The sequence below is a fragment of the Suncus etruscus genome, chromosome 15, assembly GCF_024139225.1.
Source record: "Suncus etruscus isolate mSunEtr1 chromosome 15, mSunEtr1.pri.cur, whole genome shotgun sequence".
NCBI classification, from domain to species: domain Eukaryota; kingdom Metazoa; phylum Chordata; class Mammalia; order Eulipotyphla; family Soricidae; genus Suncus; species Suncus etruscus.
Window position 1 is genome coordinate 31,259,263 of NC_064862.1, and position 22,535 is coordinate 31,281,797.

General features: G+C 48.5%; 1 protein-coding gene across 1 annotated transcript in view; it reads right to left on the reverse strand.

Moving 5' to 3' along the window:
- The window catches only part of MYO18B (myosin XVIIIB), a 235,613-nt gene extending 216,272 nt beyond the window's left edge, over positions 1–19,341 (reverse strand). Inside the window, exons 1-6 of the mRNA XM_049788082.1 lie at positions 19,282–19,341; positions 17,507–17,665; positions 6,835–7,992; positions 6,546–6,612; positions 5,546–5,658; positions 4,287–4,463 (exon numbers count right to left, since the gene is read on the reverse strand). Of these exons, the coding sequence (XP_049644039.1) occupies positions 4,287–4,463; positions 5,546–5,658; positions 6,546–6,612; positions 6,835–7,992; positions 17,507–17,665; positions 19,282–19,341 (1,734 nt within the window). The remainder of the gene's footprint in view (positions 1–4,286; positions 4,464–5,545; positions 5,659–6,545; positions 6,613–6,834; positions 7,993–17,506; positions 17,666–19,281) is intronic.
- Between the last annotated feature and the right edge of the window lie 3,194 nt (positions 19,342–22,535).

A 22,535-nucleotide genomic window follows, 5' to 3' on the forward strand; every position in this document is an offset into this window, starting at 1 on the left:
CACCATGATATGGTAGAGCTGATTACTGTTGTCACCTCTGGAACAGGGTAGAGCTGACTAGTAATGTCACCATAAAAATGTAGTTGACCTGACTAGTGATGTCAGTCATGGAAACAAGATTGAGCTGCCTAGTGATGTCTCGATAGAAACAGGGTACAACTAATCAGTAATGTCACATGGAAACTGGGTGTAGGTGACTATTGTATAGGTGATGTATAGGTGACTAGTGATGGGTAGCAGTGACTATTGATGTCACTATGGAAATGGTAGACTTGATTAGGGTTGTCACCATGGAAAGGGAGTTGAGCTGACTAGTGATGTCACTATGGAAACTGGTAAGCGCTGAGTAGGGTCGTCACCATGAGATGGTAGAGCTGATTACTGTTGTCTCTAAGGGAACAGGATAGAGCTGACTAGTAATGTCACCATGAAACAAGGTACAGCTGACTATTGACATAACCATGAAAATATAGTTGACTAGTGATGTCAGTCATGGAAACAAGATTGAGCTGCCTAGTGATGTTACCATCATCCATGGAAAGAGGGTAGAGCTGACTAGTGTTGTTACCATGGAAACTGGTATAAGAGACTAGTAATGTCACCTTATTTACTGGATAGCAGTGACTAGTGATGTCACCTTGGAAATGGTAGACTTGTTTAGGGTTGTCACCATGGAAAGGGAGTTGAGCTGACTAGTGATTTTACCATGGAAACAGGATAGAGTTTACTAGTGATGTCACCTTTGTTACTGTGTAACATTGACTAGTGATGCCACTATGGAAATGGTAGACTTGATTAGTGTTTTCACGATGACTGACTAGAGATGTCACCATAAAAAATAAAATAAATGTCACCATGGAAATAGGATAGAGCTGATTAATGATGTCATTTTGCAAACAGTAGACTTGATCAGGGTTTTTACCATGGAAGGGGAGCTAAGCTGACCTAGTAATGTCCCCATAGAAACAAGGTAGAACTGACTCATGATATCACCATAGAAACTGGGTAGAGTTGTCTAGTGATGTCACCTTGGTTACTGGATAGCATTGACTAGTGATGTCACCATGGAAATGTTAGACTTGTTATTATTAGATTTGTTAAACTTGTTAGACTTGACTTCCATGTCACCATGGAAATGAGGTTTGGCTGACCATAGAAACAGGGTAGAGTTGACTAGTGATGGCACCTTGGCTACTGGTAGCATTAACACTAGTGATATCACCATGGAAACAGGGTAGATTTGACTGGTGATGTCACCATGGGAACTGTATAGTTGATTAAGCTTATCACCATGGAAATGGAGTTGAGCTGACTAGTGATGTGAGGAACTGGTATGAATTTGCCACACAACTCTCATAATGGTTTAGGAAATTCCTGAATCCCTGCACCTGCATTCACTCACTCACTCACTCACTCACTCACTCACTCACTCACTCACTCAAGAATTTACTGGATTCTGGCTACACCACAAGCACCATTCCAGACCCTTGGCCTATAACTCAGAAGATGGAGAAAATCCTTACTGTGAAGGGGTAGAAATGCTAAAAATGGAAAGTATCTTCTTGACCTGGCTGAGGGACACCCTTCCTGGATGTTCTCCCAGTGAGATACACATTGGCATTCAGAAAAATCCCTTGGTGTCACAGGTTACATAGTGGAAGTCATCCCAGTTCTGGGATGCCCTAAGCAGTAGTGAACTAGAGAAACCTGCTATGTGGAATGAGTTGTTCCCCTAGGGGTGAATAAACACCCTCCAGAGCACCTGCCCCACAAAGTAAAGGCACCAAAATGACAGCCCAAACTTCCAAATGGGCTGTGAGAGGCTGAAATGGACAATTCTCAGAATCATCTACAATTCCATTCTCATTGCTTTTCAGAAAAGTCAAAACTACAGGAACAAAAACTAGACTAATGGCTGCCACAGTAAAGCAGAGAGGACCATAAAAGGCCTGGGGACTCAGATAAAGGGAGGACAAGTGGCCTGCCATTGATGGCATAGAGAGGCATAGAGATGGCACAAAGAGGCAGACCGGTCAAAAATGTATGAAATGAAACACTCACAAAAAAGGGGTGATTTTTCTCTGAAACACTGTCCCCCCTGATTTCTGAAAGCAAGCCTGCTCCCTCTCCCAACACCTCCTTTCTTCAGGGAAGACACCGATAAGAACAGAGCAAATAGCTAAATCACACCAAATGGGAATCACTTCAGCTCCATGGGCTTGGAGAAAGTGGGCTCTGAGGGGAAGGGAGAGATGAGGCACTCCAACCAGGAGAGACCCGCAAAAAAGGAGTCAGGAGGAGGACTTAAAAAACCAGATGGGAGTCAAGGAAGGGGCTGCATCAATGCCAATGAAAACTGGATAGAGTTGAGTCAACTCATGGAGCAGGGAAACTGGGGAAACAGAGGTGACAGCAAAGTCACTGAAGGGACCCAAAGCAGCAGATCTACCAACAGGGTTTGAGGTCTGGAACCACTTCCCTCTCTCAAATGCAGGGCACAGACGTCCCAGATGAAGGCCCCACAAAGACCCATCCCATCTGGAGGTGAGCAAAAATTCTGCAGATAAGATCCATATGCGAGCATACACATACATGCATTTGCACACAGACAGACAACTAACTCCCACAGTGGCAGAAGTCCCTGAACACAGAGATAGGCCCATCTGCACCCTGTCATGCCTACACTTACACCACAAGAATCCAATGGGGAAGCAAAGGCAGTAACTATGTGGATCCTGGTGATGGGGAGAGGCCCCAGGCCAGCTTACTGCGAGTCTGTGCTGCCACCTGGTGTCCATCAGAAGAACCAGCTGTGACTGTGCTGCCACCTAATGTCTATCAGAGGAAACCAGTGACATTCTGTTCTGCCACCTGGTGTCTGTTAGAGGAACCAACTATGACTCTGCTGCCACTGGGGGCCCACCAGATGCGATGGGGACTCAGAGATTAACAAGGCTGGATGACAAGGGAAGTGCACAGATGGACACATGTCACCCTGCTCCCAGATGACAGGGCTTTAATGGGAATAGTGTGAATCAAATTCCACCTTGCAGAGCGTGTACCAATACCAGTCCTTTCAGGTCTTGGTCCACGAGGCCTGGATCCACGAGGCCTGGTGAAAAGGTAGCTCACTAGATTGATTTAAAAAACCCTCCTACCGGTGTTGATGCTGTCCTCAAGCATCCTGGAGATGAGCCCCAGAAACAGCACATCCCTCAGAGAAGAGCAGAAGTGCCAATGAGGACATCACCTCGCCACAGCCATCTGTGGTTCCCCAGGCCTCTGTCGAGGAATGACCAGGCTGGGTAGAGCTAGGGAGGTGACTAAAAAAGGTGTGGGAGGAGGGTCCTGGAGAAAAGAGTCATGGAAAGGATGCATCTTAGGGGTGGGTGTGAAATGAATATGTCAGGCGAGATGCCAGAGGTTAAGGCAGTTCATGCCTATTTGACAGATGAAGACACTGAGGCTGGAGAGATGCCTGGGTCATTCCAGGTACCCAGGTGTGTGAGCAGGTATGCCAGACCTGCTCTGACCTACATATCTGTCCCCAGCACCCACCTCACACGACCTCCAACAGCTTCCATACCTCCACCTCATTCCTTGTTCTCCCTGAACCACCCCGAAGCCCCAGGGAGATGCTCAAAACCAAAATCCTCACTGGGCTAAAAAGCTTCCAGCCTCTGCTCTCATGCTGACTCCAAGACAAAGGAGCCACAGGACTCCACTGTCCCTCCTGCAGGCTTGGCTTCTCATGCTCCCTTCCCCCTGAAACTTCGGCCCCATCACCTCGAGTGTAAGTGTGTGCCCACCTTCTTCTTGATCCTTTCTCATAGCCTGGCATTCAGGAAATCATCCACTCTCTCTAGGACACCACCATGGCTGTCCACCAAGAGGTGCCCACACACTGCCGCTGCTTTTATAACTGACCCAGAGAGAAATAAGAAAAAGCAGCTCTGGGCTGGGTGTGAGCCCAAATCGAGACCCAAAGCACAGGGTCCCAGTCAGGTCTGCTGGCAGCCAAAGGAGGCAATGTTCAAAGGTGTGACACACAGTCAGCAATTTCTCTCACTGTCAATGTTATCTGAGGCTCCTGTCCTCTCTCTGCCACTGTCACTGTCTCAGGAGGGCAGGTCAGGTGTTTCTCAATGGCCCAGGGTATGCCTGTGTGGTCTCAGATAGATTTTGGGGAGTCTGGCTGTGCTCTCTCCCCTGGCAAACAGAGCCTCCCTTACCCATCTTCACCCCAGCTTCTCCACCCTGCCTGCCACACCCCAAGAGCCCCTCACCTTGTCAGCAGAAGACACCGGGAGCCCCCACGGACGGAGGATGATGAGGTCGGACCCCGCACGGGTGTGTGGCCGCTGAGTCCGGTAGCGCTGCAGGAGCGTGTTCAGGACACTGGACTCGTTGACACTGACCAGGGAGGCCAAGTCCTCAGCCTGGTCCAGCTCAGGGGGGTTGGCCTGTGAAACATCACACTGTGTCCTCACTCCAAGGGTCTCAGGCTACCAGCCTCCGGCTACTCACATGCACTGATACACATGCATTCCTACAGGCACACATATGCACACATTCATGTATGTGGTTATAATGTTTCATGTGCATGGATATATATATATACACACCTATGTGTTGCATTGTAGACATATACACACCCTGAGGGGATGGCATATAGTAAGGCATATTGCAAGCCTCAGGGCTCTGTCACCCACCTCAGGCAACTGCCATCCCCAGGAAATGGGGTGCACTGCTGTGCTCCTCTCTTGGTCTAGGGGAGACCAGGCATGGTTTCTACAGCTTCAGTATCTTTTTCTGATAACCCTGATGCACAGATTTCTGGTCAATCTGCACAGCCCACTCCCCAGGACAGGAGAGGTGCCCTGTGCACCTTTCTTGTGGGATGGGCACCTTTCTGTCTCCCTTTTCGTACCAGGACCTGAACTCTGAGACTGGGCTCTCTCACACACCTGCTTGTCACCTGATCACCCAGCCCTCTGCAAACCCACAGCACCAGCAGAGGGCCAGGATCAGGGAGCAATGGAGGATGGAGATGAACAAGCCCCCACAAGCTCCTAAAGGAAACTCCTTGTTTGGTTTTGTTCTCTGTGGGGCTAGAATGAAGAAGGGCCGGATCCTTGTTTACTCAAGATCCTACTAATGGATCCTCAAAGATTTGTGGCAAAGCACAGAAAGGATGCAAAGTAATTGAAAAAGCAAAATCACACAAAGGTGGGTCCCCAAAGACAAGTCACCGGGATGTCTCATTCTGTGGCGAATGGTATGGAGCAGCTTTGGTTCTAGCTTCCTCGTGGCCAAGGTGAGAAAGGGAGACATTCTCTGTGACGTGATGTCCTCTGAGCCAAACACAACTCCTAGGCTTAAGACCTAAGACCTGATGTGTGTGTCTCTTACACCCCAAGGACTCAAGGACAGGGTCGCAACCCCTGTCCAGCTGCTCTGTCCTAACCAGTACAGTTGGGTCCACAGTTACAGACAAGAAAAGGACCAGATGAAAAGTGGGGATCAAGGTGGGGAGGGGGCTCACCCTATGAACATGCTCCTCATCCACTTCTGTGGTTGTCTTGTCAGCATCAATGCAAAGTCGCACCCTTCCTGCCGGTAGGTCGGCTGTTCCCTCATCTGGTTTCAGCACCGTAGCTGATGGGCAGCCAGGAGAAAGGGGGCAGGGAGAGAAAGAGAGCAGAAAGGAGCCAGAAGAGGACATTATGGGACAGAAGAGGAGAGCAGTGAAAAGAGGAAAGAGGAGGGCAGAGGTGAAAGAAGGAAAGTGAAAACTCTTGACTTGCTGACTCAGGCCAGGGAATTAGAGACTGGGGCCGGGATAGTTCATCCTTCTCCTCTGCCTCTTCAGTCACATGATAGGTCCTAAATTGTTACCCCCAAATCCTGTCTGTGGTCACACTCATTCAGGGCTTTTCTCAGCAGACCTCTGGGCCAATTGCAGAGAGCCAAAGTGGACCAGTCATGACACAGAGGCCTCAGTTTCCTCTCCAGAGCTAGTGGCAGACATCACTCATGGATCACCCTCCCTGGCAGGCATCCCTCATCCATCATTCATCATGATAAACTTCCTTCATACATTACTCTCCCTGACAGGCGTCCCTCATCCCTCACTATCCTTGACAGACGTTCCTTATCCCTTGCCTTTTCTGATGGACATCCCTCATCCCTAACCCTCCTAAAAGACATTCCTCATCCCTCACTCTTTCCATCATGGCTCTGACTGGATAGGTTGAGCCGCCTGTCAGTCATGTACAACCACCAGCCACAGCCTAGTAACAGAGCAGGCTCCTGAGTTGACATCTGCCTGCCCATTGCCCATATGCCTGAGGAATCCTGGGGACTCCCCCCTCCGATGCTGGTTGTACCAACCAAGAGGTTAAAACGTTAATCCCAAGGCACCAGCACTCCCCATCCTGCCCTTAGCCCCACTCCGCCTCTCTCCCCAGACTGTGCTCAGGATCTGGCGAACACAGCTCGCAGGGACACCAGAGGAAACCACCAACCCCACCTGGGCAGCTCACCCAGGGTAAATCCATCCTTCTGAACCAGCCAGACCTTCTCTGCCTCGTACCACCGGTCTTCAGAGGGCTAGGGAAAAAGAAAACAAATGACAGAGAGAAAGGACTCTCCCACCCCCGCAGTTAGGAATCCCACCCCCGAATCTAAATATCGGGGTTCTGATCCAGAACCAGAGCCCAGAGCAGGGGTGTCTGCAGAGCAAACTGGTGGTCCTGTGATGTTGTGTGCACTGACCACGCAGCACGGCAAGGCTCTGGGGTTCCCTGTACCCCTTTTGCCCATGTCTCTCACCTGATCTGAGCCTCGGGCCTCTGGGGTCTCCATCTGATCTGCAGGCCCTTGGGTTGGGCCTTCCAGGGCAGTCTCAATGGGTGGTTCCAGCTGGGTAGCTGGAAAGGGTACTGGTGCCCCCTGCCCTGGGCTGTCAGGGTGACTGGTCTTCCCGGAGTCCCCTGGGGACTCTTCCCTTGCAAGCACCTCTGTCGGGGGTTCTCGGCCTGTCTCCATCTCACTCCCAGCCTGACCTGTCACTGGGCACTCAGACAGGGCTGCCTCCACCTTTATTGGCTCTCCTGGAGGCTTTTCATGCACACTTGGAGGCTCCCCGACTTTCCCACACCCTTTGGGGATTACCCCCGCCTCAGTTGCCAGCTGAGGCTTGCCTGCCTTCCCTTCTCTGTCCTTCTGACTTAGGAGTCTGTCCTTCAGACTCTTTCTCCCCAGGGACCCTACCCCTTTCTGCACTTGAACTTGGACACCCGTTTTCTTTTCCTTCCCCCCAGCATCCTTGGGGACACTCTCCTTGGCCAGCTTGTTTGGGGATGCCCCTCCATCCTTTACAGCTGACCCTGCCTGACCACCTTCATCAGGCCCCTCTCTGCCCTGGGGCTCACCCCCTTTTGGCCCTTTGGTCTGAGAGATTGCACCCCCTTTCCCCACTGTGCCTTGCTCCTTTTCATCCTTAGAAGTCAGGGGTACAGTACTGGGTTTCCCATATGTCCCAGTCTGAGTCTTCTCAGTCTTTGGGGTAGGGGTTTCAGTTTTGTTTTGGGGTGTCTGTGGGGGGCTCCCCTTTCTCTCTCCTCCAGGGTCTGTGGCTGGAGGTGACGGTTTGCTCTTGGGCTCATCCTGGGGAGTCCTCTGCTCCGGCTTGGCTGAGTCCGGGTCCAGCTTGGCCACCATGAGCAATACATCGCCCCTCCTCGGGCCCCTCTTGAGAGGCATGGGCTTCTTAGCTGGGGGTCCACTGCTTCCCACCTCCGGGGACTTCTCCCCATCCAGGCTGGTCCTAGGAGCAGGGTCTGAAGGAGCAGCACCCTCATTCTCCTTGCCAGGAATGTTGAGGTTCTGGGAAGTGCTTGGTTCATTGTCTTTAGGAATTGGGGTACTTCCAGACCGACTGGTGCTGCAGGGCTGGCTGTTGGTTGGGCAAGTGGAAGCTTCTGGGGTCTAGAAGAGACAACAAAACCATGCTTGGCTGGACATCCACTTATTTGCTCTTTCCCATGTGCTCATCGAGCCACAAGATCAGTGAGCACTGTGCAGGCAATCGGTGGGTCCCCAGCACCCTGTGAGATCAGGTGGGACCAAGAGGCACAGGAGAAAGAGAGACTTCAGAGACACAGGAGAGAGACTTCAGACCTTCAAAGGCCATGTCCAGCTTACTAGACCACATACTAACAGTTCCCAGACTCTGAGCCTGTCAAATTCAGCCTGCCTCGATGGGCGAATAGGCCCAAGAGTTGAGCCTGTGCATACAGCAGGGGTCTCAAACTCGCGGCCCTCTGAACAACATTTGTGGCCTGTGGCCAGCCTTCAAATATCACAGTATTCGCAATTATTCGCTTACTGAATAGTCGCAATAAAAATTGCATTAGTAAGGAAAAAATCGCATTAAACATTCGCATACCCCGAGCAGTTCCGGGTATGCAAATGTTTAATGCGATTTTTTTCTTACTAATGTGATTTTTATTGCGAATATTCGGTAAGCGAATAATCGCGAATACTTTGCGCCTAGCACAGACGTCATTTCCGCTGCTCCTGCCCTCTGTCCCTTGCATTATTGGAGGCCTAAGGGAGAGAAGGGAGAGAAGTTTATTACAGAATTAGATTTTGTCATACCTTCATCATGACTTCATCAAAGCCTGCAGTGAAGAGAAAGATTGATGACAAGCACAGACAATTTCAGGAAAAGTGGGAGACGCAGTATTTCTTTGTTGAGCACAGGGGCATCCCCACATGTCTTATTTGCTCAGAGAAAGTTGCAGTGTACAAGGAATACAACTTGAAACGCCATTATTCAACTAAACATGCTGAGGAATGTGCAAAATATCAAGGAAATGGGAGAGCCAGGTGGGTTGCCAGTCTTAAAGCATGTCTAATGAGGCAACAAGATTTCTTCAAGAAAGCAACCAAAGAGAATGTTGCATCAGTAGAAGCTAGTTACATGGTTAGTGAGATGATTGCTAAGGCAGGGAAACCATTCACAGAAGGAGAGTTTGTTAAAAATGCATGTTACAGGCTACAAATATTATCTATCCTGAAAAGAAAGGTCAGTTTAGCAAAATCAGCCTTTCTGCCAACACTGTGACAGAGTGCATTTCTGACATGTCAAATGACATTTATCATCAACTGTGTGAGAAAGCCAAATGTTTTGATGCATACTCAGTTGCTCTTGACAAGGGCACAGATATAACAGACACTGCGCAGCTCACAGTTTATGTCCGTGGTGTTGATTGCAATTTTGCAATTGACAGAGGAGCTGCTCACAGATCCCACATGCCAGGATTCCTGCTCCTCTCCTACGGGTATGGCTGGGAACCTGGGTAGACAGTTGGCCAATGGCCAATGGCCTCTTGGGCTGACCACTTAGTCCAGGAAACCGAGACCCCCCCCATGCCAGGGCCAGGTCTGGCAACTGGGCTCTGGAGGGAGAGGGGAGGAGGGAAACTCCTCCCATATTCATACTGTACCCCCTGCGACAAATATGCTTTTTAAGCATTATCTAAAAATGTTCTTTATTCTAGACGGTTCCTAGGAAAGGAAATGGAATGCCAAAGATTTGGATGATAACACTCAAATAGATCTTTAAAGTCAGTCCTTATGTGAACGTGACTTTCCATTCCGTATTGACTCCAAGCTGAAATCACAAACAATTCATATATATATAGTATATATTGTATATAGCCCTTGTCATGTATTGCCTCTCCCCTACCCCTGTGTCTCTTCTATCCCCTCATCTCCCAATCCTGATCCGTTATCTTCCCCTAATTTAGCCCTCTTTACCCTCAGTTTCTAACTCGGTAGGCACCAAGATTGACTTCCTGCCCCAAAAGACCACCTTCCAGCTCCTCAGTGAAAGACACCCTCTGGGTCCCAGTTCTCATGCCTCGGCAAAGAACTACAACCAACACACCTGCTGACTCATGCTTGATGGTCCCTCTCACCCCCACCAAATCATGAACTATTGCACGATACAGGAATCAGCTTCAGCAAAATTCCTAGCTCAAAGACACTATATGGTCTCATAATGCATCAAAGCATCTCTCAAACTTAATTCCAAGGCCTGTGAATCGAAAAGTACCTTGGCCTTTACTCCCCACAAGAATATATCAGAAGACCTAATTGGGAGTCTTATGTTGCCTATGGAAGCTCAATACCTGTATAATAATACATCTTAAAATGTGTATTCCTAAATATACAGGTAGCCTCCTCCACCACTTATTTTATTTGAATACCTTTTCTTTTTTTTTTTTTTTTTTTTTTGGTTTTTGGGTCACACCCGGCAGTGCTCAGGGGTTACTCCTGGCTGTCTGCTCAGAAATAGCTCCTGGCAGGCACGGGGGACCATATGGGACACCGGGATTCGAACCAACCACCTTAGGTCCTGGATAGGCTGCTTGCAAGGCAAACGCCGCTGTGCTATCTCTCCGGGCCCGTGAATACCTTTTCTTTTTAACTCAGTTTTATTTATTTGTTCTATTTTTTGTTTTTTGTTTTTTTTTTTTGGTTTTTTTTTTTTTTTTGGTTTTTGGGCCACACCCAGCAGTGCTCAGGGGTTACTCTTGGCTGTCTGCTCAGAAATAACTCCTGGCAGGCACGGGGGACCATATGGGACACCGGGATTTGAACCAACCACCTTTGGTCCTGGATCGGCTGCTTGCAAGGCAAACACCGCTGCACTATCTTTCCGGGCCCTATTTGTTCTATTTTAATATATACATTTTTTCTCTATCCTTACCATTTTTTGTGCTGCTTGGTACAAAAAGCCTTGACTGGGATAAAAGCTCAGAACAAAACCAGATAACAGAGACTATGTGTGCAGCCTGTCATCCTTACCCAGAATAGCACCAGCAACACAGTATGACACCATACATTTTTTTTTTTTTTTGGTTTTTTGGGTCACACCCGGCGGTGCTCAGGGGTTACTCCTGGCTGTCTGCTCAGAAATAGCTCCTGGCAGGCTCAGGGGACCATATGGGACACCGGGATTCGAACCAACCACCTTTGGTCCTGGATCAGCTGCTTGCAAGGCAAACACCGCTGTGCTATCTCTCCGGGCCCACCATACATTTTTGTATGGGCACAGTAACAAAAGGGGAAACCATAGACACAGAAATAAGATTTTATCTTTTAGGGATAATAACTCACTTTTTATAGCAGAAGGGTGCCTCCCATCCTGAGCATGTGTCATGTGGATACAATGCAGTCCCCAGGAGATTGGACAGTGTTAGTCCAATCCCAAACCCCAGATTCTCGACATAGAAATGATACAGCTCCGGGAAACACCACCAGGAACTAAGCTCCATCGGGAGATTTATAACACTGCTCTGGCACCAACTTGTGCCAGTTTTGACATGATAATGAGGAAAGGAAAACTTGACCTAAGACCAGGCTGTCCTATCACATCACCTAACACTAAATGGAAATCAGAAGAGATATTGTCCTTTGAACTGTGAAAAATAAGAGCACCAACAACAGAACACTGACTTTGACAACCTTGGGACTAATAAGAAAAACCCTACCCTAGGCTGTAGCCCAGGACACATAAAAAACAACAACAAAACAACAAAATGTCTTATTGCAGAGGTCCAACTTGGACAACAGAGACTGAGCAGAACCTTTGGATCCATAATATCCTAGGCTTCAGCTTAGGGACTGAAAAAAACAGGAAGCAAGTGTTACAGAAGACTGAACGCAACAACAACGATGGATAGGAACCTCTAGAACCTAGAGACTCTATCCTAGACCCTGACCTATAATCCGGGCAAATACCAAGATCGCTAGCGACAGTGGCTTGATTTTCTCACACGCAACTGAGAGGAAACTTTCCTGGCATCACAAAAAAGCCTTTGGGATGGGGTAATGAGTATATATGGATCCAGGGGTTGATCCCATGATGGTATGTTTCAAGGATAGAGAAACTCTGAATCTCTTAGGTCATGGGAATTCCCTTTCTTCCCCTATGCTTACTGTGCCTATGCAAAACAAACAAACAAACAAACAAACAAAAAGTGGGGGAATGCCAAACCTTGCCACTCCAGCACCCATACTTTTTCTTGTTTTGTTTTGATTTGTTAGTTTTTTACTTTATTTTCCTTCTCTTTTTTTCTTCCACTTTTCTCTTTCTTTTTCACTCTTGTGGTTATTTTTTAGAGATTTATTTTTATATTTATTTGCCGGGTCCATTATTTTTTTTCTCCCATTTTTCTTTTCTTTCTTTTTTTTCTCTCTCTTTCTTTTTTTGGTAGTTGTCACCAAATTTTCTCCCTTTTTTTATCCTTTTTATCTCCAATGATGGTGGAATGGATGCTCAATCTACAACAAGCTGTAAAGTGGAGACCAGTTGCTCTAGCATTCTGCGGGGTAAAGAAGGGAGATATGGGATGCATACTGGGAACAGGGGCAGAGGGAGGACAGCACTGGTGGTGGGAATGCCCCTCATTCATTGTCACTATGTACCATAAATGATGCAGTGAAAGATTTGTAATGCACTTTGGTCACAATAAAAATTTTTAAAAAATCGATCAATCAATCAATAAATGTGTGAAAAGATGATTATTTTGTGCTTTTTTCTTTTTCCCCTGCATAGGCACATTAAGTATTGGGGATATTATAGAGGGAATTCCCTTGGCCTAGGAGTTACAGGGTTTCTCCACCCCTGAAGTATACTGTCATAGGACTAACTGTAGACTCCTTGCATGATCATTTACTCTCCCCTTGGTGCTTTTGTGATGTATGAAAGACTTCTGCTTTGTCTTGGATGGTAAAATCATATTGATGCTATTTTTAAGCTAGAGAAGGAATTTGATCACAGATTTGCAGACTTCAAAAAGCACAGAGCCACTTTCTAAATTTGTGTGGACCCCTTTTCCTTTGATGTGCAAGATGCCCCTCCTGTGCTTCAAATGGAGCTCATTGACCTGCAATGAGCCAAGTTCAGGGAGTTTAGTGGAAAAGCAGACATGCATGGGCAATTTTTGAGAGAATTGCCCCCCAGCTTCCCTGAGCTTTCCCGAATGTTCAAGCGCACCATGTGCCTTTTTGGGAGCACATATTTGTGTGAATAGTTATTCTCCACATTGAACTTCAGTAAGTCAAAGTACAGGTCTAGACTTAATGATGATCATCTTCAAGCCATACTGAGGGTCTCAACTGCTTCCTCTCTAAAGCCAAATGTGGTTCCTTGCTGCCAGATGCCATGTTCAGAAGAACTGTTCATGATCTTCACTCAATATTCTATTCATGTTCAGAAGAAATAATTAAAACTGTTAATAATGACATTTGAGGACATTTTTTCTGTGTGAAATCCCTTATGCGGCCCTGCCTCACCCCGACTTTGCCTCCTGCGGCCTCCAGGTAAATTGAGTTTGAGACCCCTGGCATACAGGGTCTGTAAGGCAAGCATGCGCCCTCGGGGTGAGGGCAAGCACCCCCACTCAGGGTCTGTGGGGTAGGCATGGGCCTCCAAGGTCTCGTGCAGAAACAGCTCAGCACACTGGGATGCCTCCGACAGACACAGCTGCTGGGCATCGCTGTAGCCGTGGCGGCTGTGGTTGCTATTTCTGCCCGAGTCTTCCTGCCCCCGGAAGGGACCCAGAAAGAACTCTGGCTGCCATCACCAGACCTACTCCAGCACCCAGCTTGGCCGCTCCCACACATTCCATCTTCGAGACTGCACCCCACAACCTCGGTCCTCTCTGAGCTATTTGAGGCTCCGGCAGAGCGTGGGGCAGGGACACCCCTCTGCTTCCCCCTGGGGTGCCACAGAAGCCCACAACTTGAACCAGCCATCAAATGCTACCCCTTCTGCGTCTGGTCACCCACTTTCTATTCAGGCAATGGCCCAATGTCTGCCCACTATCCATCCCTGCCTCTTTCCTCCACAGCAGGACTCTGCCATCAGACTAGCCTGTCTGCCCCTGAGGGTGAGTGGGGGGTGTGTGGCCTCGACTGTCCCACCCCTTCGCATGTCCCTGCTCTTCGACTACTCAGCCTGCCCCCCGGGGTGCAGGATGACCTTACCCCCACTTTGCACATACTAGTACAAAGGACTAAGGCGTCCACCTGCTCTTGAACCCAAAGCAGTTGTAGGAACTGTGGATTCCCTCAGACCTTTACATCCTGCATCTCCTTTCCATGCCCAGTAGGTTCCTTCTGGGGCCACTGCCACAGCAGCCTGTGGTTTTATTTTGTTTTTTAATATTTTTCATGTGGCGTCCACATGAAGAAGACCCCAACAGACAACCAGGCCCTCAGTACCCACTCTTGTGCCCAAGGCCCAGTGCCCACTATTGCCCAGCTGTGCTCAGGGTTTACTCCTGACTCTGTACTCAAGGGCCTTTCCCCATATGTGGTGCCAGAGTCTGAATCAGGGCCAACTGTGGGCCAGGCAAGCACCTTCCCTTTGGTACTAACTCTTTGGTCCTATGGCCTATTGTTTCGAATCCAATGCAAATATCTGGACTGCTGGCCATAGGAAACCATTCCCATAACCACCTGCCTTTCAAAGTTCCCTGTGAGGAGCTTCTTCAGCTTCCCTCACCCTGACACCCCACCAGTTTTTGGTCTCATCTCCACCTTCCTTATATGCTTTGCCACAGGGCCCCTCCACCCACATCTCACACACCCCTTACCAGGCTTCAATTGAGTCGGAAGTAGCCCCTCTCCCTTCAACTACCACTTGTTTTTCTATTCACCTGCAATGCCACCTGCACCACAGATCTTTGCCCAAAGATCATCATCAGAAATGCTCTCAAAGGGACTCATGAGGTCCCCATGCTGCACAGCACGAACTGTACATCAGGGATCCCCCTACACATACCCCAATCTGCAGAGGTGAAATAAGGACAGTGGTGGAGGGTGGGGGAACACTTTGGCAGTGGTAGGTTCCAGGAAGTTTCTACATCATTATCAGAACCCTTGTAACTGTATTGCCTAAACTATAACAACTAATTTTTCATTTCAGGAACCCCGGGGTCTGTATACTAACATTACTACTTATCTCTCTAGGGCTTAGTGGAATTTTCCAGAAGCTTTAAAAATGACTGCTGCATTGTGGCCCCCACCCACAATCTGATAGAGGCAGCTCCAGATAACCTCTACAGGAGACCCCAAACAGGCAACTAGGCGCCCAGTACCCACTCTTGTGCCCAAGGCCTAGTGCCCAGTGTAACCTTTCAGAACATGGCAAGGCACAGCCTTCTTGGAAAGGGGCTCAGCTGCACTTGGCAAATTTCACCACTGTCTACACCATGGCAAACACTGAGTCAATGCCTTATTTTTATCTAACCCACTGGAAGGAAACAGTAAGTCAGTGAGGGATGGGCGAATAGGATGGCCAGAACCTCCTACCCCATGACTTCCTTCTTTGGCATATTCTGTCACTGCAGCCATAAGCTCTCTGCAGCCCCTCAGCCTATCAAGGGAACAGAAAATCTAGAATCATGGAGGTATGGGAGGAAACCAGGGTGACACTCTGGAGGAAGACTGGTTACTCTGGGCCAATCAATTCTGCATAGAACCAACAGTCTTGACCATGCCAGCAAAGGTCAAGACAGGGCCAGGGATAGGTCTAGACCCCTTGAGGACAGGGCCAAATCTGGAGTCCTGTTTGCCTGACAGCCTCTGTGATTCCCAGCCCCTCATTGGTTCCCTCACCACTCTGAACCTCGTTTTCCATTCCTGCAAAATGGGAATGGATTCTAAGGGGGCCTTACAAGGAGATTAGGAAGAACCACCAACAGTCTGGGCTGGGTTAGCAGAGGGATCCCAGAGCTGTCAAGCAGAAGATAGGCCCATGGGTGGCCCAACATACCCTGACTCTGCCCTGCTCTGGCCCCGGTGCCCCACCTGTAGGGACCTGAAGTCTGACCTCCATAGTTTGGCTCTGAGCTTCTGCAGTCCCAAGGGTGACAGTGTGCCCCAACCTCACTTTTCCCTCTTTGCCCTGCTTCCTAACTGTACGGTAACATCAGCATGGCCCCAGGACTTTTCATCACTTTGCTCCTCCTCACAATTACCCCACCCACCCCACCCTGCAGATGCCCAGCACTAAGAGCACACATTCTCTGTATGGGCTCTGCCTCCCTCTCCCCCAGTGGTCTTGGGACAGTCCCTGGACCACTCTGAGCCTTCGTCTCCACCTCTAAAAAGTGGGTCTAATTCCATGGGTTCCACTGTAGCCCAGAGGATCAAAGAAGCCCAAGAGTGACCAAATCAGCCTGTCATGTGATCAATGGCAAACAAGTACCTTTGATCATGACCTGGGAAGGGCCTGTGGAGATGCTTTGCTCTCCACTAATGTTGTGTTAGGCATGGGTAGAGCAAGAGCCCCCCGCCCCCAAGACTTGGCAGGCTCAGCAGCTGCTCCGGCTCAACCGTCAGAGTTCTGTGGAGCAGCGTTGTGTTGGACAGGTGCAGGCACAAGCAGACAACAGCTGGAGAGGGGGCAGGGTGGTGCCCCAGGGTGGTGAGTTCAGAACTCAGTGTGCACCAGACCCAAGGCTGCCAGATCTCAGTCCAACCATTGCACTACTCTTCCCTTGTCTTGGGGGAGAGTGGGCACCAGAGAGATACAGATCTCCTTTCCAAGATTCACCCAAGATACACTGGGCTCCTGGTTGGTCAGCCTGACCTCCACCTCATCATCCTGCCTGGCTTCCCTTAGGGAAGAACTGGAGGACAAGAGAGAGACCCAACCAGCAGGAAGATATTCCCAAATACTTAAAGTTCAGGGATCCTCTTATCCAAACTGTTGCTTCAGTCCACACTGACACAGTGGAAGGAGCACAGCTGGAGCGGGGTTCAGGATTCCTGACTGGGCTAATCATTAACCCACAAATGCTTTTAAAACATCCAAATGGTCCTTGGCAGAAGAAAGATATTCCCCTTTCCTGCTCTGCATCCTCACTAATACCTAAGTTTCTTTGGCAGCAATTGTAGGGGTAAGGTGATGGCCACAAACACATCCAGTGGTATCATTCATTCCTTCAACACACGTTTGTAGATTGCTCACTGTGGGCCAAGTACTCTCAGAATCACCCCACATGTATAGTTGAAGAAGAAAGCCAGTTAAGGATCTAGCTTTAACTTAAAGAACGTAAGGAACATCTTCAACCAAACTATTTGCTGTTTGCCACAATTAAGACAGGCAGAAAAGGCAGAAATCAGAGGAAGAAAGGCAATGAAGAAACATGCCATGTGAGCTGGGTTTTGAAGGATATATAAGAGTTTAATAGATTAGGCTGGGGAAAGGACGGGGATACTATCCCCAAAGGGAGATACTAGGAACAAAGGTAGGATGTGTGTGTGTGTGTGTGTGTGTGTGAGAGAGAGAGAGAGAGAGAGAGAGAGAGAGAGAGAGAGAGAGAGAGAGAGAAGTGGTGGTAGTTCAGCACAGCCTCCCCAGACAGAATGATGGCTACTGACAGACACCACTTGCCCTTTCTATAAAACCACTTACCTCTGGCTCTGGAGACGTCAGCACTGCCTGCTTCTTCCTTCTTGCTTCCTTGGACTCTTTTTCAGTCTCTCGGACCAGCTGCCGGATGAAGCCCCCTGGGATGACAGAGAAAAGGGGAGGGGGCGAGGATGGTGGGGGGCTCTTGTCCTCTTCTCGAATCTATTTTGGTGGAGCAAAGAATGAGAGAAACCAGTGAATTGACTGGCCAGGACAAGTTGCCCTTTAAAAGCTACCGTTGAGCTCAGTGGGGACCAAGAAGGATATGCCAGTCAACTCCATGAATGGGCAGCAGTAGAACAGGTAGGGGCTTTGTGGGCTTTGAGAGGGGTTGTCTCCAGATTGCATGTGAAATGAAACCTGGGAGCTCATGTTTGATTTCTACCTTGGCTAAACTGCCTTCTACTATGGTTTTGGACCATCAGTTTGGGGACCAAACTAGTTTCCTTCCTGACATATGGCTGACCCATCTCTGGGAGGTTCTGCTCCCAAACATGGTTCTATAGACTCAAAAAATCATGGGGCTGGAGCAATAGCACAGCGTTAGGGTGTTTGCCTTGCACAAGGCCAACACAGGTTGGATCCCGGTTCGATTCCCGGCATCCCATATGGTCCCCCAAGCCTGTCAGGTGCAATTTCTAAGCGCAGAGCCAGGAATAACCCCTGAGCACCACTGGGTGTGACCCCTAAAAACAAACAAAAGAAGACTCCAAAAATCAGCAGCCTGGACTTAGACTCTGGCATTTTACCCCAGACCAGCCCAGGAAACTGAGCTACTACTGAGGCCTCTTTGTAGGTGACAGAATCCTTGGGGGCATGAGACAGGCAATGGATGGCTCTGGACAGATTAGGGTGTGACTTTAATCAGCATTTCTAACTGCTCCTTAAAAGAAGGGGGGTAGGGATCCAACACTTTGTACACAGAGCTCACTCTGGTTTAAAATAAGCATCTTATCAAAGTTCCTCTGGGGGGGGGGGGGGTGAAGAGGAGGGAAAACTTGCCTGGCCTGGATCTCTGCAACTCCACTGAGTCAAGGGGAATCCAAAAAGATAAGAGAAGCCAGGAGACAAGCAGAGGCCCCAAAGGAGGCAGAGCATTGCCCAGGAAGAACATGGAGTAAGAGACAGGCCACATCTCTCCTTCCCTGGGAGATGGCAGCCCCTTGCCCAGTACCATCTCAAAAAGCCCCCTGCAGGTGGTGACCTCTATTATGGGTCACTCGGTTGCTTTTTCATCAAAATACACAAATGGCTCTCTGAGGAAGCAGAAGCAGCCAGAAGGCACCAAATTTCTCAAGTCACCAGAGGTGGAAGGAGGATGGGGATGACAGGCAATCAAGAAAGGGCAGCCCTTCTCCAAGAGAAGGGAGGAGGGATTGATGAAGAGAACTCTTTTAGTTTTCCCTAGGGACAAAAAAGAGGCACCTCAGAAACTCACTTCAGGGCCTTTATCTGGCAGCCAGCAGCTGACAACACCTGAAATTTGCAGACTCATCAGTTAGGATGGAGACCAGACAACTGGTCTACCAGTTTTCCTTCCATTGCTTCCTATGGAACAGGCAAAGACCAAGAAATGATGGGAAGGGTCAGGGGCTGGTCACTGATGCCTAGTTAAGGGCAGTGGGTATGGCTCACCAACTGGTGAAGGATGGAAGGTAGGCAGAAGATGCCACTGAGAGGTGCTGGCTGTCAGTCCAAGATAGGAAGGAGTGGTCTGAGTCCCCATTCTGTAATTCATCCCCCCTCCCCATGCCTACCCGGGAGCCCAGGCTCCAGACCCAACCCCGAGAATAACTTTCCTTCTGCTCCCACAGGGCGAGGCGAGATGAGATGGCCATGTTGGAGGAGGAGATGGTGTGCTGAACTGAGCTGAGCTGAGTGCTTGCTGGAGAGCAGGAATGAGGCTTTATGAGCTACCACAGCATAGAAGGTAGACACCAGAAGACACAGACAGACAGACAGACAGACAGACAGAGAGGAAGGAAAGAGAGTAAGTTAGCTCTTAGGCACTGCCCACCAACATCATCAAGCCCCAGCCAGCACCACTCACTATCCTGGACTCCTGGCAGGAGTATAGTCAGTACAGAGGCCCCTGGTGGTATTTTCCTTTCCTTTCCCCACTTTGAAACTTTACAGAGAGGTCAAGCACACAATGAGAGAGGAACCTCATCAAACATGCACATAACCATAAATTCCACTGGCGATCATGTCAAGGACAGAGCAAATTTAAAATATGGAGGAATCTTAGTAGGGTCGGGAGATGGTTCCAAGGGCTGGGGCACAAATTTTGATGCAGGAACCTTGGATTTAGGCCCCAGCACCACAGGTTTTCTTGAGTATCAGGAGATGTGGCCCCCAAGCATTATACCTGAGGTAAACCCCCAAATGAAAATGTGCTGTTTTATTTTTATATATATGAAATGGGAGTGGTTCTTCCAAGCAGTTCTCAGGAGGCCTCAAACCCCGTCCTGATGATTCTCAGCCAATCGGCCTATGGTTCTATGCTAGGGTTAGAGGACCCAGTGTTGTTCAGACCCTAAGTACAAGGAATTTCCTTAGGGCCACACTGACGGTTCTTGGGGAGGCCTCATGGAATATACCTGATGATATGTGGGGGATTATGCAATGATAGAGAACAAAGTCATATGTAAGGTATTGCCTTAATCTCAGTATCATCTCTCTAGCCCTCTATAAACTTTTAAACACTGGGGCTCAAGCAATAATACAGTGGGGTGGGCCAATCTATTGGTGATCAATCTATTGGTGGCCAATATAGTGGCATGTGGCCAATCTAAGTTTAATGCCAGCATCACATCCTGTCCCCTGAGCTCCACCAGGAGTGATTCCTGAGTTTAGAGCCAGGAATAACCCCTGAGCACCATCAAGTGTGATCCCAAAACAAAACAAAACAAAAGAATATTAACAGTTTTCATTAAAATTATTAAACATTTTTTTCATTGTAATTTAATTAAAAATACTATTTTGCTTGTAAGATTTTTGAAACATAAAAATAGAATCTGTGATACTGGAAATTGTAGGAACAGTTCTCCTTAGATGGAAAGAGGAAAGTTCTTGATCAATAGCAATGAGTTCTATATTGGTGTAAATGAGGCAATCACTTCTCTGCATGGACAATTGTACTCCAGGGCCAGAGAAATGGAAAAGGCCTGGAGCACATAGTTAGCCTGTGGGAGACCTGGATTCAGTCCCAAGCACCCCATGGTCCCTCAGGCACCACCAGGTTCAACTCCCGCTCACCATGTCAGGAGTAGCCCTTGCGCACTTCAGGGTATGGCTCCAAAATCAAGACAAGAAAAAGGAAATTGTGCTGCCCCAAAGCGTAACTCAATTCTAAATCCACACAGACCATTCCCTCGGGCCTTCTTATGTCCCTTTTATTTATTTTTATTAAATCACTGTAAGATAAATAATTAAAAAGTTGTTGATGGTTGGGTTTCAGTCATGCAATGTTTCAGCAACCATCCCTTTACCAGTGCACATTTCTCACCACCGATGTCTCCAGTTTTCCTATTGTCCTCCCACCCCACACACACAGCTTGCACTGTGGGAGACACTTTTCTTATCTCTCTGTCTCTCTGATTCTCTGTCTTTCTATCTCTGTCTCTGTCTCTCACTCTGCCTTTCTATCTCTATCTTTCTCTCCCTCTTTTTCACAGGACCTCAAAGGACATTGAGGATCCACTGAGAACACTTGAGAAACACTGGAGACAGTGCCAGAGTCCCCCAGTGTTGGGTCCCGTTTACTCCTTTATTGGTTATTTGTGTATCCTCAAAGAGCTCCCAGAATGAGAAATTGATTCCCAACCCCTTATCCCCTTGTGTGTATGTGGGGGGATCTTGGTAATATTTACCCATAGCAAATAATCCACACAGACAGGGGTAAAAAGGTTGGGCACAGAGAGTCCTTTGTCAGCCCACTACCAGCTCCAGAAAACACCTGGAGCTAGCCAGTAAACTCTGCCAAAAGACTCTGAACACCTCGCTCCTAAACTATTTATTCTGCTCTCAACAGCACCTCCACCTGGGACAACAGGCAAAGAATAATCCAATCTTATGGAAATGTTTTCATATACAACACCTCAGCTCTGAAAGGGGAACACCTTCTACAGGCTCAAGAGAACTGAAGTCAAGAAACAAGCTACATTTTTTCACACAAAGCCTTGAGATGCTGCCAACTTAGAACCAACAGACCAGAGATGTCACTGTTTTCTTCCAGGCTCAGGCCTGGAGGCAGTGCTGTAGACTTCCACTACAACTGGGGTTCACACTTTAGGGAAGTGCCAAAATGCTTCCCAAAGTGGCTGCCCCATTCCATCACACACAGGGAAATACAATGACTGTCAGAGCTACACCATACAGACACATACAAACAGAACTACAACCACCCATGCCACACACATACACACAACCAGAGCTACAACTGCCCACACCATACACACAACCAAACTTGAAACAGTCTACACCACACAAAGAAACTATCAGAACTACCACCATTCATTCATATCACACACAATCACATACACAATCAGGGACACCCTCCTAAACATACCAAGTTCCAAGAACTACGATCACACACATACACACACACACACACACACACACACACACTCACACACACACATGTTGGCCCACCATCATCCCAGAGTTTGTGGGCCTAGTACATGCAGGGACAGCAACTGTCTATATCTGATTTCAAGAGTTTAGGGGGCCAGAGAGATAGCATGGAGGTAGGGTGTTTGCCTTGCATGCAGAAGGACGGTGGTTCGAATCCCAGCATCTCATATGGTCCCCCGAGCCTCCCAGGAGCAATTTCTGAGTGCAGAGAGCCAGTAGTAGCCCCTGAGTGCTGCTGGGTGTGACCCAAAAAAAAAAAAATTCTAGCCAGCTGAGCCTCATGCCTCACATCTTACTACCAACAGTTCTAAGCACCAGCTCTAAGCATGCGAAAAAACTGGGCCACACAAAAGATCTCAGAGGAGCTCATAGTGTCACCCAGCAAGCTGTCAAACCA